General features: G+C 41.7%; 1 protein-coding gene across 1 annotated transcript in view; it reads left to right on the top strand.

The window, feature by feature from the left end:
- Nucleotides 1-13,899, top strand: part of sgpl1 (sphingosine-1-phosphate lyase 1) — a 73,515-nt gene extending 59,616 nt beyond the window's left edge. The window contains exons 9-14 of the mRNA XM_048616335.1: nt 147-245; nt 1,143-1,289; nt 1,886-2,124; nt 8,756-8,902; nt 9,622-9,742; nt 10,877-13,899. Of these exons, the coding sequence (XP_048472292.1) occupies nt 147-245; nt 1,143-1,289; nt 1,886-2,124; nt 8,756-8,902; nt 9,622-9,742; nt 10,877-11,020 (897 nt within the window). The 3' untranslated portion in view covers nt 11,021-13,899. The remainder of the gene's footprint in view (nt 1-146; nt 246-1,142; nt 1,290-1,885; nt 2,125-8,755; nt 8,903-9,621; nt 9,743-10,876) is intronic.
- The last annotated feature ends 2,594 nt before the right edge of the window (nt 13,900-16,493 follow it).

Here is a 16,493-nt window from a genome sequence, read left to right as displayed (position 1 = left end):
ACCAGCTGTTATGATGATATTTGAATCCATGTCCCCAGAACATTATTCCAGTTACATTACCAGCACATCATCGTATCTCCACCTATGTTGTTGGAAATTAGTCATCAAGGTTCCTGAAGCTATCTTGACTTTAACTCTGTCTGCAGGCCATGAAGAAAGCCATTTCGAGGAACACAGTCATGTTGGTCTGTTCGGTGCCACAGTTTCCCCATGGTATTATGGACCCAGTGGAGCAAGTTGCCAAGGTACTTCCCAAGTCCATTTTGTAAACAATGCTGCAGTGGAGTCATTACAATGAGAATTAAAAGCTTTATTTGACAAAGTTTGAAACATTTTTGTGAAGACAGAAGATGGGAACCTCTCTCAAATCTTGTTTTTTCCTGTCCAGTTTAAATAAAAAAAGCAGTAGTTAAAGGAAAAATATTTGAGGCAGCACACTCTTATTTTGTAATTGTTTAAAAGGTGTGCCAGTCCGGAAGCCTTTTCAGCATTTATTACAATATGTTAAAAATTTTTGTTTGTATGTAATTTTCATGTTTCAAGTGTAATCATGAGGAGAAATTACATTTGAGGAGTTATTAATTTCCACAATGTTTGGGGAATTGGTGTCATAGCCATTGTGGTATTACCGAGATTGGGAGGTCTTGAGTTTATTAAAGGGAATTTCCTCCAGGCATTTTCCTGACCTCATTATTGCACAGGATCTGCACATTGGAAGCTTGTCACATCTCACTGGGGTGGTGTGCTGCAAACCAAGCCCTGCCATTATATAGATCAATGAAGGCTTTTGATAGGATGAATAAGAAACTGTTTCCACTGGCAGGAGGGTCAGTCACCAAAGATTTAAAATCGTTGGTGAAAGAAGTGGTGCCGTTAAATTTTTTTAACCAATTAAATTGTTACAGTCTGGAATGCATTATTGAAAGAGCAGTGGCAGGAAACTTGATAATAGTATTTGAAAGGAAAATGGAGATGCATCTTAAAAGGAGAAATTTGCAGGTTTATGAGGAATAGGACTTTCAAAGAACCAGCACAGGCTGTTTCCACATTCATGTAAAGTAGTGCTTACTTTGTTTAAAATGTTTTGGAATTTACCTAATCATTTACAATGAATGAATGATTTCTTCTCCCTCTCTCCTCAGCTGGCTCTGGATTATGATATCCCCTTACACGTAGATGCTTGTCTGGGGGGCTTTCTTATTGTCTTCATGGAGAAAGCTGGTTACTCGCTGCCACCCTTTGACTTTCGTGTTAAGGGGGTGACGAGCATCTCTGCCGACACACACAAGGTAGGTCGCTAGTGAAGAGTGAATTACGTACGGCCTAAATGTGAGTGAGGCTTGGTGCAGGAGTGGGGTACAGCCAGTGGCGATTTTGATTGAGTGGAGGATCACGGAGGGCTTTCATGGGTGGCTGACTAGAGATGAGTGAAAGGCAGCCTTTGTGATCTATTGGCTTGGATGCACCATCTTGGGGTTGAATAGATTGTGAATAGTCTGCTCTGACCTAAATCAAAGGCGAGGGAAGAGAATGAAATGAACCACACGGGAATGTGGCAGGATATGGAGAGGTGGGGGCTGAAGAGGAAAGTTTTGATCTTTCCAGTGGTTTAATAGAAGGACATTGTGCAACGTGGAAGATGGAATATCAAATCTCATCAGATTAGTTTATTGCATGTTGCATATGTGAGAGGTGTGTGCTAAGTGTTAATCTTTGGATATCTACCCACAAGCTCCTTATTACCTGGCCAGATCTAAATGAAACTCCACCTGCTGAACTGTTCATGGAATTGATCAAGCAACTCTTAATCCTTCCAGTTACTTCCTCACTGTAAGCTTTGTAACTACAAATTTCCATCCCTTCCCCTTTGTTTTCCTCCTCCCAGTACGGCTATGCTCCCAAAGGTTCTTCGGTTGTCCTGTACAGCAACAAGAAATACCGTCACTACCAGTTCTTTGTGGCTCCGGACTGGCAGGGAGGGATCTATGCATCACCCACAATCGCTGGATCGAGACCAGGGGGGATCATTGCTGCTTGCTGGGCCACCATGATGTACATGGGCGAGGACGGTTACATTAAGGCCACGAAGAAGATCATTGATACTGCACGACACATTGAAGCACAGTGAGTATACTGTACATGGAGCCCCTCAAAATCTAGATTGTAACGAGAGGTTAAGAGAAAGAAGGACCTGCATTTCTGTATATGTCATCGCCCCAGGCCGTCTTGAAGTCCCTTGCAGCTCAATTAAATACTTTCTGAAGCATGGTCAATGTTGAAATATAGGAAATGTGGCAGCCAATTTGTGTGCAGCAAGCTCCCACAAACAGTGATATATAATGTCCAGATCATTTGTTTTGGTGATCACGTGTTGGGTGAGGGATAAACATCAGCGAGTACACTGGACAGAACCTTTCTAATCTTCCACAAAATACCGCCATGGGATCTTTTACAACCACTTGAAAGGGCAGACAGGGTCAGCTAAATTAAGGATGCATAATTGCCAGAAATTATATTTTAATTGTTGATGTTGCATTTCCTTTATGTGCTATGGCAAACTTTATGAAAGAGAGCTGAAGAGGTTTGATTGTGTGTTTCGCACCCGCCAAGAAAATAGCTTACATCCTACATCCCCAAAGTTCTCCGATTGCCAATCACCAGGCTGAACAAATTATGCAACTCTAGCTGTTGAATACATCAGGTTTAAAATGGATTCTTTACAGAGTATTAATGAGTTAAACTCTGCCATTGCAATGTTTGTCCAGACCTCTCAGACTTGCATTGACAAATGAAAGTCAGCATGAAATTGAGAGGGGATAGCAAGAACTGCAGATACTGGAAGTCAGAGTCGATACAGTGTGGAGCTGGAGGAACACAGCAGGTCCGGCAGCATCAGAGGAGCAAGAAAGTTGATGTTTCGGGTTGGGGATGTGAAACGTCGACTTTCCTGCTCCTATGAAATTGTGCAACCTGCACTTTCGTCACTCGTGACTAAGAGAGAAGCTGCTGAGCAAATTACGAATGAAGCAGTTTTGATTATCATTATCCCCTATTGGGTAGAGTTCCGGTTCAGTGCAAGCACTTACCACATTGGCTTCTTCCAGTGAGGTTTCTCTATCTGTGTTACAGCCAATGTTCTCCTCAATTGCTGACTTCCTGATGCTGTCTTTTTGTTGGTCAGCCTGTTATCAGGAATAATTACATTCATTTCTGGGCATAGCATCTGATTTTGGCTTTGGAAAGAGTGCAGCACAGATCCACCATAATGATACCAAAGTTGAGAGGATTAAATTATTCGTCCTGGTTTGCTTCAGCTTGGATTTTTTTCCCTTGAGTTTAACAGATCAAAAACGAGCTGGTGAAAATGCTAAAAGGATTTGTTGGGATAAACTAAAAAATTATGACCTCTGGCGGAATTGAGAACTAAGGGACATGTCTTAAAATGACAGCATAACCATTTAGGGGTGATCTAAGGGAGCAAGGAGTCATGGAGAACCTCTTTCCCCCAAAAATCTGTGGATGCTGAAGACAACTAAAGCTTTCAAAGTGCAGCTGATTTTTATGAACTTGTGAAATGAAAGGATTATGGACCCAACGTGGTTTAAATGTTAAAGTATGGATCAGTTATGTTCTAAATGAAGACTGGAACAGACATGGCAGGGCTGAATGGTCTTCTCCTGTTTCCAGGTAACGGTGCCTGATCCCGTACTTAGCAAGCACCACACTGAGAAATGATGGCAGAGAGAAACCTTGCTCGATATATTTTTGCCTCTCCCTATTGTTGTAGCCTTTTCTGGCTGCACCAGGCTCCAGGATCTCCATGCTCTGTCAGTTCTAATCGTACTTCCACTTCTGGCATTGCACCATTGACAGTTTAGTTTCCGCTGCCTAGCCCCTGATCTCCAGAGCTGAGGCCCTGAAACCTCTCTGCCTGTCTCTGCCTATTTAATGGTCAGAAATTTTGGACACTTGCCTTTGCATCTTTTCATGTGGTTCTGGGGCAGATTTTTTTTGTCTGATTATCCTTGGGACATTTTGTTATATTGATGCATATTATTGCATTTTCTCTGTAAACTAGGAATGTAGAGTTGTTTCTGATCGTTTTTGAATTCTTTTGAGTCTTCCGTTATGATCACAGCTCCTCTGACAGTGCAGTACTCCCTCAGCCTTGCAATGGGAGTGTTAGTTAGAGTATGTACTCTAAGGCTTGAATCTATGACCGCCTGACTGTAGGTGCAGAAAAATCACAGTACTCCTTGTGTCAACTTGTCATACCACCGAAATGCAGAAATTCAAGGTACTGTACAGCCTTGTGTGTTGCCTTCAAGGGTTCGGCCTGCCCCTCATGTCCTGCACGTTTCACCAGGAATTTTTTTTTTTGAGGTCTGTATTGTGGTTACTGTGTAGAGTCACAAAGAAATCTGAATAATCCTAAATAAACAGTGTTCTATTTAAATAAAAGCCCTGTACTTCACAGGAATTGAAATATATTCGCTCATTAGTGCACTAGTTCCTGCATTACTCCTTTGTATAATGAGCAGTACTTCAGCCTGTGTGTTTTGACAAACAATGTGAAGAATGATGTACTGCTAAGATCTTCTTAAGTAAAAAAAACAAAAAGCCCTACTTTCACTGGAGAGGGATGATTGAAAGAAAGCCATTTAGAGAACTGTGTGCAAATGGAATAACATACAAACAGGGCTTAGGTTAATGGGACTTTAGAAGGAAATGCTTCCATAATTTCAACCTGGACTGTCAAAACAAAGAATGTGTGCTCAGTAGTCCAAATGTGTTGACTCCAAAAAAATTCAGTAGGGATTTGATGGAAACTGTTGTCTGTGAATGAGAGACGGGGCATATTTTTGTTTTATAGTGCAAGAGTGGGTGGTGCGCTGGTTAGCCCTGTTCTGGGTGTGAACACAATCTGTTGTGTTGATTAGATTGGGCAGGATGTTGCTTTGCTTCAACTAGTTTTCTACAGCTGCTTCAAATTTCCCAACAACAGACGTTAATTGTTCTTTCTTCAGACAGTTGCTTTTGTTTTGAAAGGATTCTCTTGGGAGGTACTTGTATCCATTGTATTGATTCATGTTGGTTTGAATAGTTTTAGAGCCCAGTTCTGTTTCAAGTGAAAAGTTCGTCTGTAACTAAGGAGAGAAAGGCTTGCACTTAGAAAATTTCATAACCTCAGAACGTGCTGTTATAATTTATAATGGGAGAATGCAGTGATTATTTTGCACAATAGTAATATGTCAATGATCAGCTAATCTATTTCATGTATTCATTGAGGGATTGATGTTGGCCCGGAAACAAGGGATAAACTTGCTCTGCTTCAAAATCAGCCATTGGCCTTTTTAAGTCTGCCTGAGAGAGAAGGTGGGGCTTCGTTTGGGGGATACGACACCTTTGACAGTATGACTTGCCATCAGTACAGCATTGGATTGTCAGCCTGGATTTTTTATTTGGATCTTGGAGTTGGACTTGAACACACAACGTTTTGATTGTGAGATGGGAGTGCACGCTAAGCCATAAGTGACACACATTAATGAATATAGCAATGTACAGGATCACTGCTATCTGCCTCATTGGTTGGAAATTTGAAAAATAAATACTGCACTGATTATAATCCTTTGTATCTCTGAAGCTCTTCTAAATACCAGAAAGATGGCCAGCAACCTCTTGAGCTTGTTGACATGATCGTTCTGCACTGTCCCCCTGTTCCACACATTCTCCAATCCCTGTAAATACAAGCCTTTGGGCTAAGTGGCTTGAATGGAACTGTGCAAAACTTAGAGAGCTAAAATATAAATCTCAAGTGAGATAGATTGACCTGCCTCTCATGAGATCACAGTGTGAGCATCACCAATATTTTAAAATTTAGGCACAGCTTTCAGTGACCAAGTTTAGCAAAGAATGCATTCTCCCAAGCGCTGACAATGTCCAGAGCACTTTAAGTTTTGCTCAATCCATTCTGTTCTTAAAGCCTCACTTTCAGCTGTTGGTTAAATGCAGTATTTCTGCACCTACTGATTCAACCAGTTACTTGGAAGTTTCAAGGTTCCGTATGATCAATGACGTTTTTTAGGCGAAGTGCAACTTTGGTTATTCTGGAGCTTTTCTTTTGTGCTTGACTTTTATTGAAATTTTCAGAGTGGAGTAGAAAAGCAAATTCAAATTGTCTGGCATTTTAGTTGGACCCAGGAGAAAGGAAGGATTTTTTTTGACCAAGGTGAAGTTATTTGTAACAGCGGTTACTTGTTGCCTATAAGTTGCCCTCCAAGCCACTAACCATCCTGACTTGCAAACATATCGCTGTTCTTGCAGTGTCACTGGGTCAAAATCCTGGAACTCCCTCCCTAACGGCACTGTAGATGTTTGTTTTTTTAAATTAATTTAGGGAATGTGGGCTTCTCTGGTTGAGCCAGCATTTATTGTCTACCCTTAATTGCCCTTGATAAAGTGTTCATCAACTGTCTGCTTGAATTGCTGCAGTCCATTTAGTGAAGGTACATCCACAGTGCTACCTTACACCCCAAGGACTGCAGATGTTCAAGAAAGCTGCTCGCCACCAGCTTCTCAAGGGCAGCTGGGGATGGGCAATAAATTCCACATGCATTCCAAGATTTTGATTCAGTGACAGTGAGGGAACAGTGATGCAATCCCAAATCAAGATAGTGGGTGACTTGGAGGGAAACTTGCAGCTCGCAGTATTCCCATCTATCTGCTGCCCTTGTCTTTCTGCATGGGGCAGGGTGGGGGCAAAGTGGTGACCGGTTTGGAAAATGCTTCTGAGGTGCTGCTGTGCATCTTGCAGAAGGTGCACTCTGCAGCCACTAGTGGTGGAGGAGGTGAATATTTAAGATGGAGGAAAGGGAGCCTAATCAAGTGGGCTGCTTTGTCCTTCAGTGGTACTTATTGAAGGATAAGTAGAATAATAGAATCATAGAATCCCTACAATGTGGAAGCAGGCAATTCGGCCCATCAAGTCCACACCACCCCTCCGAAGAGCATCCCACACAGACACACACGCCTACCCTGTCCCTCTAACCTTGCATTTCCCCTGGCTAATTCACCTAGCCTGCACATCCCTGGACACCATGGGCAATTTAGCAAGGCCAATCCTACTAAACTGCACATCTTTGGACTGTGGGAGGAAACTGGAACACCTGGAGGAAACCCAAGCAGACATGAGGAGAAACTCCAGACAGATAGTTGCCCAAGGCTGGAATCGAACTCTGGTGTCTGGCGCTGTGAGGCAGCAGTGTTAACCACTGAGCCACCTACACTATGTGAAGTCGATTGGCATACTGTCACATAGTTCCCTCTTCCAGAGGCTGCAGCCACATGGACCTGAGTTCAGAGATCCTTACAGCAGCAGGAAAAGTAAGAGGGAATATTGGCTAGGACACCAGTGAGAACTCCGCTGCATTTCACCCAAATAATATTGTGGGATCTCATAACACCCACCTCGGGGCAAATGTGGGGCCTCAAGTTAACTCCCCATCTGAAAGACAGCAGCCCCATCAATTCTGCAGTCTCCTAGTATTGCTCTGGGAATGTCAGCCTGGATATAGGATCACATTTGATTTATTTAATTTATTTATTGTTGTGTGTACATTGTTACAAAATACAGTGAAAAGTGTATAATGTCAACATTCTCCAGAGCCATGTTAAAACACTGAAAAATAAACAAAAACATAGAATATAAAGGCAGAAAAATAAGGAAATAAAGAAATAGTATTCAGCTTTACAGTCCTTCTTGTTAAGTGCTCCTCTGTGGGCCTCGTGGCCAGCCACAAATCCCCTTTGCTGTGCTGCCACCGTTGAAACACGAGTTGCCACTCATCGGCCTCCACCGATGCACCTGCTGCTATGAGTCCTCACTGGACCTCGCCAATGCAGATGCCACTGATGTTGCTGGATACTACACTGACCCAAACTCGACTCCGCCACCACCATGGATCCACTTTGGGCCCACCTCACCCATACAGCCGGGTCTTGTAATGGGCCCAAACTTATCTCTGCTGTCAACTCCATGAATCTGCAGTGAACGCAGGCGCTGCTGGGGACTCAAACTCACCTGGAGCAGACTTTGAACTAGGACCTTCTGACTCTAAGGCAAGAAGGCTGCATCACCCTTCAATTGAAGGAAATGTTATTCTGTAACACTTTCAGCAAGGATCCATTGGATGATGTAAGGTCTTGGCAGTTAGAAGATTCTGCATAAAATCATGGAATGTTCTTGCTTTAAACCTCTAAATACAGACATTTGCAAACTTGCTAACAGTGATAGTTCCTGTCCTCTTGCCCCATCTCATGGTGAAGTTCTGTCACTGACACATGATAAATTTTACATAACAAATAAACTGACTCTTGGCCTGAAAAAGCCTCTTACAAAAGTGGTGGATTTAAAATTGTTTCTGGGAAAGTTTAGAGACCACAGTTTGAGCTACTGGATGGTGCCAGTTGTGTTTGACTCGAGCATCGCTTGCAAGAGAGGGGAGATAAAAAGAGAAATATTTTGTAGTTTCCCAACATGTCCAACTTGTGAGCATTGTTCTGACTGACATTTCTGCATTCTCCCTCTGCCAAGGCCTCCACCATCTCCTGATTTCCTCACCCACTGTTGAGAGAGGCTACTGATCATTTTAGTGTGTTTAAATGTGTTTTAGTGTGATTTGTGTCGATGTAAGTTGTTGACTCAGGCTTTTATGTGTGTACTAAATTATTTCCTGTACTGTATTTTGTTTTAAAGGTTGAGGAAAATAAAAGAAATTTTCATCTTTGGAAAGCCTGAAGTGTCTGTAGTAGCCATTGGCTCTCAAATTTTTGACATTTTCCGTCTATCAAATGCAATGACATCCAAAGGATGGAACCTCAATACTTTACAGTTCCCTTCGAGGTGGGTGATGGTCTCCATTTACTCCATTTCACACTGTCACTCTCCCCACATGTACTCTGTTTCACACAGTTATTCTCTCCCCATATATTCCATTTCACATTTCTTTCCCTGAGTCTACTCTACTTCACACAGACTCTCTTTTCATATATATTCCATCCCTGCAGTCATGCTCCCTATGTATATTTCATTTCACATTGTCACTCTCCTGTGTTAACTCCATTTCACACTGTAATTTTGCCTAAGTGTATTTCACACTTCACTCTCCCCATGTATACTCTTGTGCACACTGTAAACTCTTCCACAGGTATAATTCATTTCACACTGTAACTCCCCCTCCCTGTAAACTCCAACCCTGCAGTCTCTTCCCCCAGGTATACTCCATCCTGAGGATACTCATCCTGTGTATAGTCCATCTGAGCTTTAACTTCTCTTTGTTTCTCTGGTAATGCAGACGTGTTATTTTTAAAATATTTATGAAAGCCACGATATAAATCCAACATTTTTTCGAGAACTGTATTAGTCCCCTCAGAAAGTTTCAGTTATTGCCATTTTCATGATTAGGCCCGTAATATTGGCACAAATAAGAATATCTTGACTTACCGTCTTCTTATTTGCTAAGCAGTAGAAATACTGATAGGAATGGGCATGGAAAATTGATGGCCAGAACTAGCTAGGAGTGTCCATGGTGCCATTACTCAAGATTACCTCTTCTCTTTCAGCATCCATATATGTGTGACACTTCTGCACACCAAGGATAGAGTGGCTGACCAATTTGTTGAGGATCTCCGTGAAAGTGTGGCTGAAATAATGAAGAATCCTGACGAGAAAACCACTGGCAGGGTGAGTGTACGGTTGTGACTGGTGAAGGGAGGGGTGTGTTTTTTTTTGCTGAAGATTCTCGGTTCACAAACAATGATATATAATTGCATTATACTTTTAACATAAGTATTGCTGAAAAAGAGACAGGCGGTCAGAGCTTTTCACCCTGCACTGTTCAGGGCAGATGCCAAATTCCAAAGGGAACAAGACAATGAATTAGTGGGCGGCATGGTGACTTAGTGGTTAGCACTGTTGCCTCACGGCACCAGGGACCTGGGTCCAGCCTTGGGTGACTGTCTGTGTGGAATTTGCACGTTCTCCCTGTGGGTTTCCTCTGGGTGCTTCAGTTTCATCCCACAGTCCAAATATGTGCAGGTTAGGTGGATTGGCCATGGGAAATGCAGTGTTACAGGGATAGGGTAGGGGGTGTGGGTCTAGGTCTAGGTGGGATGCTCTTTGGAGAGGCAGTGTGGACCCCTTGGGCCAAATGGCCTGCTTCCACACTGTACAGATTCTATCATTCTATGATGATAGCTGCATGGGACATTGCAAATGCAGCATTGCTTCCTTACAGTTGTCAAAATGTGCTGCCCGTATCTTTACTTGCACCAAGTCCTGTTCACACATCTCCCTGTACTCACAGACCCAAATCAGATCCTGGTCTGGCAAAGCCTCAGTTTTAAAATTCTCACCCTTAATTTTGAATTCCTCCAAGGCCTAGCCCTCCTTCAGGCCAATGTCCCTCCAACTTTAACCCCTTGTGTGCCCTTCCTTTTCATTGCAGCATCATTGGTGGCTCTGTCTTCAGTTTGCCTGAGCGTTAAGATCTGGAATTTCCTGCATGACACTCTCTCGATTTTGTTCTTCCTTCATGACCCTCCTTAAAGCCTTACTCCTTGGTCAAGCTTTTGACCCAATACCTCCTATATGACTCAGTCTCACATTTTGTTTGGTAATTGCACCTGAGCTTTTTACTGCTTTGAAAGTGCTGTACACATGCAAGTTATATCAATATGTGGTATTTCATTGTAATTTGTTAGGGATACTAGGTTGGACTATCAATCAAACTCATTGTAGACCCACCTCAGTGGATAAGTTATCTTGACTGTGTCATGTGTAAGATGTGTCCTGATCTGAACTCTCCTTTCTTTCTAGGGTGCTATATATGGCATGGCACAGTCAATTCCTGATCGTACCCTAGTGACGGAAATATCGCACGGTTTCCTAGACTGTCTGTACAGCACTGAGCTCCCCAAAGTTGAGAAAAACTACATGAATGGAGCCTCATCACAGCATTGAAACACATGGAAATAGGCTTTTAAAAAAGAAATCATGGAATGGATTGTAGGAAGTTACTTTGGAAAGGAATTTGACAGGTCTGAGGTGTTGAGAATCCAGTTCCCTTCTTTGATTTTTTTTTTATTGTGTTGCAACTTCAATGGGAATATGGGAAAATGCAATCAGATGCTCTGGGAACTGATGTCTATGATTTTTACACCACTTTCAAAGCCCCAAAACCTTTCCTCTTTTCAATTTTTATCTCTAAAATTGTATCTTTCACCTGGAATCCTTTATACTTCACAAACGTGAGGTTGAAACCTTTTCTTAAAAAAAAAATTCAAATGATTTCTCAGCAAAGTTTCCAGTAAATTGTATGTAGAGTTTTCCTAGGCATTGATTCACTGGAGATTTAGCAGCAAGTGGCAATTCACCTCGATGCCTTCCCACTTTATTCTTAAGGGTTTTTTGGCAGAGTTTTTCTCAAAGGAAACAAAACAGTTCATGTATTTGCTGGACTATTTATCACTGTCGCCAGGGAGAGGGTGGTCATTATTTGCAGCCCACCTGTATCACACAGGTGGCAAATCCACCATAAAATATAGCAGTGAAGTTCAATTTAGTCCTGGCAGCTGATCACTTTCCTGCCCTATCCGATTGCATACCTGAATTGTCGGTGATTCAGCAATGGAAAATTGAGACTTAAAATGACTGTTATCTTGTGGATCAAGGAGGTAAGGGAAGGGGATTTTGGACCCTTGAACTTGATCAATCGTAAGCCTCAATCTTTGAGCCTCTGCCCAAAATTCCCAATATTTTGGTCCCATTTCAGGATGAATGCTGAGAGGATTCACTACCTCAAAAATAGTTCAGGTAATTTCCAAAAGAATAATGCCATGTATAGTTGCTCCCAGTTAAAGTAAGACAGTTTTGAACCTAAACTAGGCACAATTACAATCATTTACAAACAGGAGACCAATTTTTGTACTGCTGTGGAAAGTACTTGCAGGCATTAATAAAATTATTCGTAAGGTAGTTCTATTCTGATATGTTCAAATTAATCAGATACTATGATACAGGCATGGTCTAAAAAAAATTGCTTCTTTGACAGCCTGCTAATTAAACTCAAGTTGAAATTCTTGGGCTGAAGTGCTCACTCCATAATTGGAATAGACGGTTGAATAATTTCAAATCGTGTGTTGTTGTCTTTGTGTTTCAGTTATATAAATGACAGTGTTTCAGACATTTTGTTGCTCCATCATTGTAGTGAAGCCGAATGTGTGGCAGTTGGTAATGCTTTGAAATGCTGTATGTCTGTAACGTGTTTATTTAGCAACCTTTCTTGTGTAGAAGTTTCACACCAGTGTACACTTTACAAGGAAGCACTTGTGAATAATTATGTTGAAATTTTAACGGTACTTCAATACTATCTTTAAAACTATACTGATTTCTACTAATCCTGAGATCCTTGCCTACAATCACTTTGTTAGCCTGGCTCTCAGTACACACAACGGTAAATGTCGTCCTGCATCAGTAAAATACATTCCAAACCTCTCAACCCCAAACTAATCTGTTGCCTGTGGAACGCTCTTGTTGCTGATATTTCCTTTATTCTTCTGTTCCATTAAACTAGTGGTCACAATGTTAGTCCCTTTATGCAGGGAACCCAAACACATGAACTTGTCACTGCTTGAATCTTTGTGAAATGGCCTCTCAGTTTGAACTGTGACATGCTGGCAATGTCCCAGACTGTAAATTGGCATCCACTTGGGAGGAGCAGCTGACTGTGCACTATTGCTGACTACTCCCAATGATTGCACATGACTTCCCCTTTGCTACTAGCTTCTTTCAGGGTAAAGGGAAAGAAAATTCAACAAGATACCCGAATACTGTTCTTTGCACCATCTTGCACAGCATTCAAAGAATTAATGTGTTCCTCTGCAAATAATGCAAAGAGGTATTATACTGAGACTGGGTAAACTAAAGCAACGTGTTCAGGACTGTGCTGTCACTGCTCAACATAGTTTTAAACCAGAGGCAGACAGTATTCTGTCACAATGTGAAAGGGCTGCATTTCAAATTGTCTTAATAACTTGCAACATTTGCAGAAAGATTTGTGCACAATTTTCTGACTTTTGATAGGTCCTCTACCTTTTTTTAAAAAAAAGCATAAATTTAGCCTTTCCCAAGGTTCCCTCTCAGCCCTGGGTAACACTCATTTTTCAGTCTTTGCAAGTGTACATACCCATCCTATTTGCTCCATTTCTGTTTGTGTGAGTCAGGATGTTCCATGATCACCTTTCGGTTGGCTCTGAAGGAATAACTGGGTCTTACTCCTATTGTATATTCTCCTCACAATGAGAAGGTACAAGAGCTTTTGTTGAGTTCACAATACCATTCGTGAAAACAATTGTTTTTATTGCCCTCTGCATCACACATTTCAAACAGGGGAGGATAAAATAGACCCAGTGATGATCTTTGATTTGTTTACACAGGCGAATAGGCTCCAGTAGGCCAAGAGTTTCTGCCCACTCCCATTCCCCGATTTCTTCATTCTCAGAGTTGTGTGCAGCACTGGGTTTTTCTCAGATGTAACTTGAAAATCACAGACCTTTACTAGGCTGCATGGTTAGCCAGGGCGAGGGCACTATTTTCATTGTTAGTTTACTTGTTGGAACTGTTCCAGGTAAAGCTTGTGTGTGTTGTGAAGTTTATAGTTAGCCCTCAGGTGGGGTTTCAGGGCTGAGATGGGGGTGAAGCTCCCACGTCTGGGTCATTTGCATCTGGACAACAAGGGCATCTTTACATGGCTAGTGTGTAAAATGATCTGGATTAATTCATCGTATTATGTATTAACACATTTGTAATTGAGATTTGGTAATAAATCTAATTTGTTGAAACTGTCTGTATTGTTTGACTCTTATCTTCATGTTTCATTCTTGTTCCTGACCTTTTCCTGATCTTTGCTCTTGTTTCAGACCTGTTCATCCCTAATATCACTCCGTGTGATGAATGGTCACAGATCTTTTATTTCTTTATTCTTTTATGGGGTGTGGATATCATGGCAAGGCGGGCGTTTCTTGTTCTCAAACTGATTGGCTCTCTCGCCTATTTTAGAGGGCAACTACATTGCTGTAGGTATGGACTTACATGTACATAGGAACAGGACTAGGCCATTCAGCCCCTCGAGCTTGTTCCATCATTCAATGAGATCATGGCTGTCTTTGGCCCATATCACTTAATACCTTTGCTTAACCAAAAAAAAATCTGACTTAAAATTATGAACTGATCCAGCATCCACTGCCATTGTGGAAGTGAGTTCAAAACATCTACCACCCTTTGTATGTAAAAGTGCTTCCCAATATTCTCTCCTCAATGGTTTGGCCCTAACTCTAAAGACTATGCTCCCTAGTTCTAGAATCCCCAACTAGTGGAAATAGTTTATCTATCCTGTCTTTTCCTGTTAATATTATGTAGACTTCGATTATAGCATCCCTTAAATCTTCTAAATTCTAGAGAAAACAGGCCTAATTTGTATCATTTCTCCTCATACTGAACCCTAGGCGTCTAGATATAATTCTTGTAAACCTGCTTTAGAAAGGATATATTGGGCTCAAAAGGAGTATAAGGTGTGGTAGGGATGGTGGATATCCTTCCCTAAAATATATTTGTGAACCAGTTGGGATTTTACAACAATCAATAGTGCTTATGTGGTCACAATTAGATTAGCTTAATTCAAGATTCTAATGCACTGAAGTTTCACTATCTGCTACCATGGGATATGAACATGTTCATCCCTAATATCACTCGGTGTGATGAATGGTCATAGACCTTATATTTCTCTATTCTTTTATGGGGTGTGGATATCATGGCAAGGCAGGCCAGCATTCATTGCCTGTCCTTAATTGCTCTTCAGAAAGTGGTGGTGAGCTGCTTTCTTGAACAGCTGCAGTTCATGTGCTGAAGGTAGACCCACAATGGAAGTAATTCCAGGATTTTGACCCAGTGACGCTTAAGGAATGGCAATACATTTCCAAGTCAGGATGGTGAGTGGTTTGGACGGGAACTTGCAGTGGTGGGAATCCCACGTACTGGGCTATTTTTGCTGGTATCATTCCCAATGCCTGAATTAATGTTAGTCAGCACATCTGCTTACAATCCTTTTTTTTTCCCTCCTTTCTAGTGGTTATTGTAACTGAGTGGCTTGTTACACCACATTGCTTTGGGTCTGGAGTGAATGTAGGGCAGACCTGGAAAGGACGGCAGTTTCCTTCCCTGAAGGGCATTGGTGACCAGTTGTCCTCACCTCCCCTGCCACTGGCTTCTTGGTCGTCATTTGACAGAATCCTAATTCCAGATTTTTATTGAATTCAAATGCCACAAACTATCTTGGTGGGATTCAAACCTAATTCCCTAGAACATTACCTGAGTCCCTGGATTAATAGTATCCCACTAGGCCATTGCCTCCCCTTAAAATGTCCGAGGGATGAGGAACCTTATCTACAGGGATAGTTTGGAGAAATTACTGCTCTTCATTGAGGAGACTTGATAGAAGTGTTCATAACAAGAGATAGTGAGGAACAGTTCGCTGTGAGAGATGGATTGAGAAAAGGACACAGAATTGAGAAACAACGGTGACACAAAGGGAAAAATACTTCATTCACTGAATGGTTAGTATCCAGATAGTGCCGCTGTAGTGTGGTGAAGGCAGGTTCAATCAAGACGTTCACTAGAGAATTGGACTATTACCTGAAAAGTATAAATCTACAGGGTTACTTGGGGAAGTGACCTTGCGTAATCTGTTCCTACAGAGGGTCAGCACAGACACAGTGGCCAAATGGCCTCTTTCAGAGTAACAATTTGGACTTTGTTTCATATTTGCAGCGTCTATGCTATTTTGCTTTGATATGCTTACGTGTGATGAACTGTTGACCTTGTGACTTCAAAATGCAACATAAGACTGGTAATTATTCACTTCAACATTGAGATGTCTAACCAGGTACTGGGGCCCTAAACTCAAACTCTCTCCCTAGCCCTTATTGTTGTCCCCACTTAGGATGTTTCTAACTCTGACCAAGCTTTTTATTAATCTGTCCCAACAGCTCCTTGGGTAACTTGATAATGAGTAGGTTGTTTTAGACACGAAAGCTGTGATACCAATACCAGCAGTTGCCAAATTGGTCAAGGCAGCATCATTCACACATTCACAATTGTATGGTGAGGGTGGATGCAAAGCTGGGGATTATCACTGAGGATTTTAGACAGAGAATCCAAACAATGGGTTTGCCTAACCTTCTGTATTTGAGTGTGTTGCTGACAGTAGTATAGCACCGCATTTGCTGTCTAGTCTTCCAAGTATTTACAATTTGGGAACAATTTAACCTTGTCATGTCTACATTGATTTGCACTTTATTCACATAGCACAAAACGTTTCCTCTCAGTACCTGTATGTACGTTCATACAGCAACACATAAACTGGCTCTGATCATTCCAA

This window comes from Rhincodon typus, chromosome 34 (genome assembly GCF_021869965.1).
Source record: "Rhincodon typus isolate 14 chromosome 34, sRhiTyp1.1, whole genome shotgun sequence".
Taxonomy (NCBI): domain Eukaryota; kingdom Metazoa; phylum Chordata; class Chondrichthyes; order Orectolobiformes; family Rhincodontidae; genus Rhincodon; species Rhincodon typus.
Note: the sequence above shows the minus strand (reverse complement) of the source record. Positions and strands in the feature narration are given on the sequence as shown.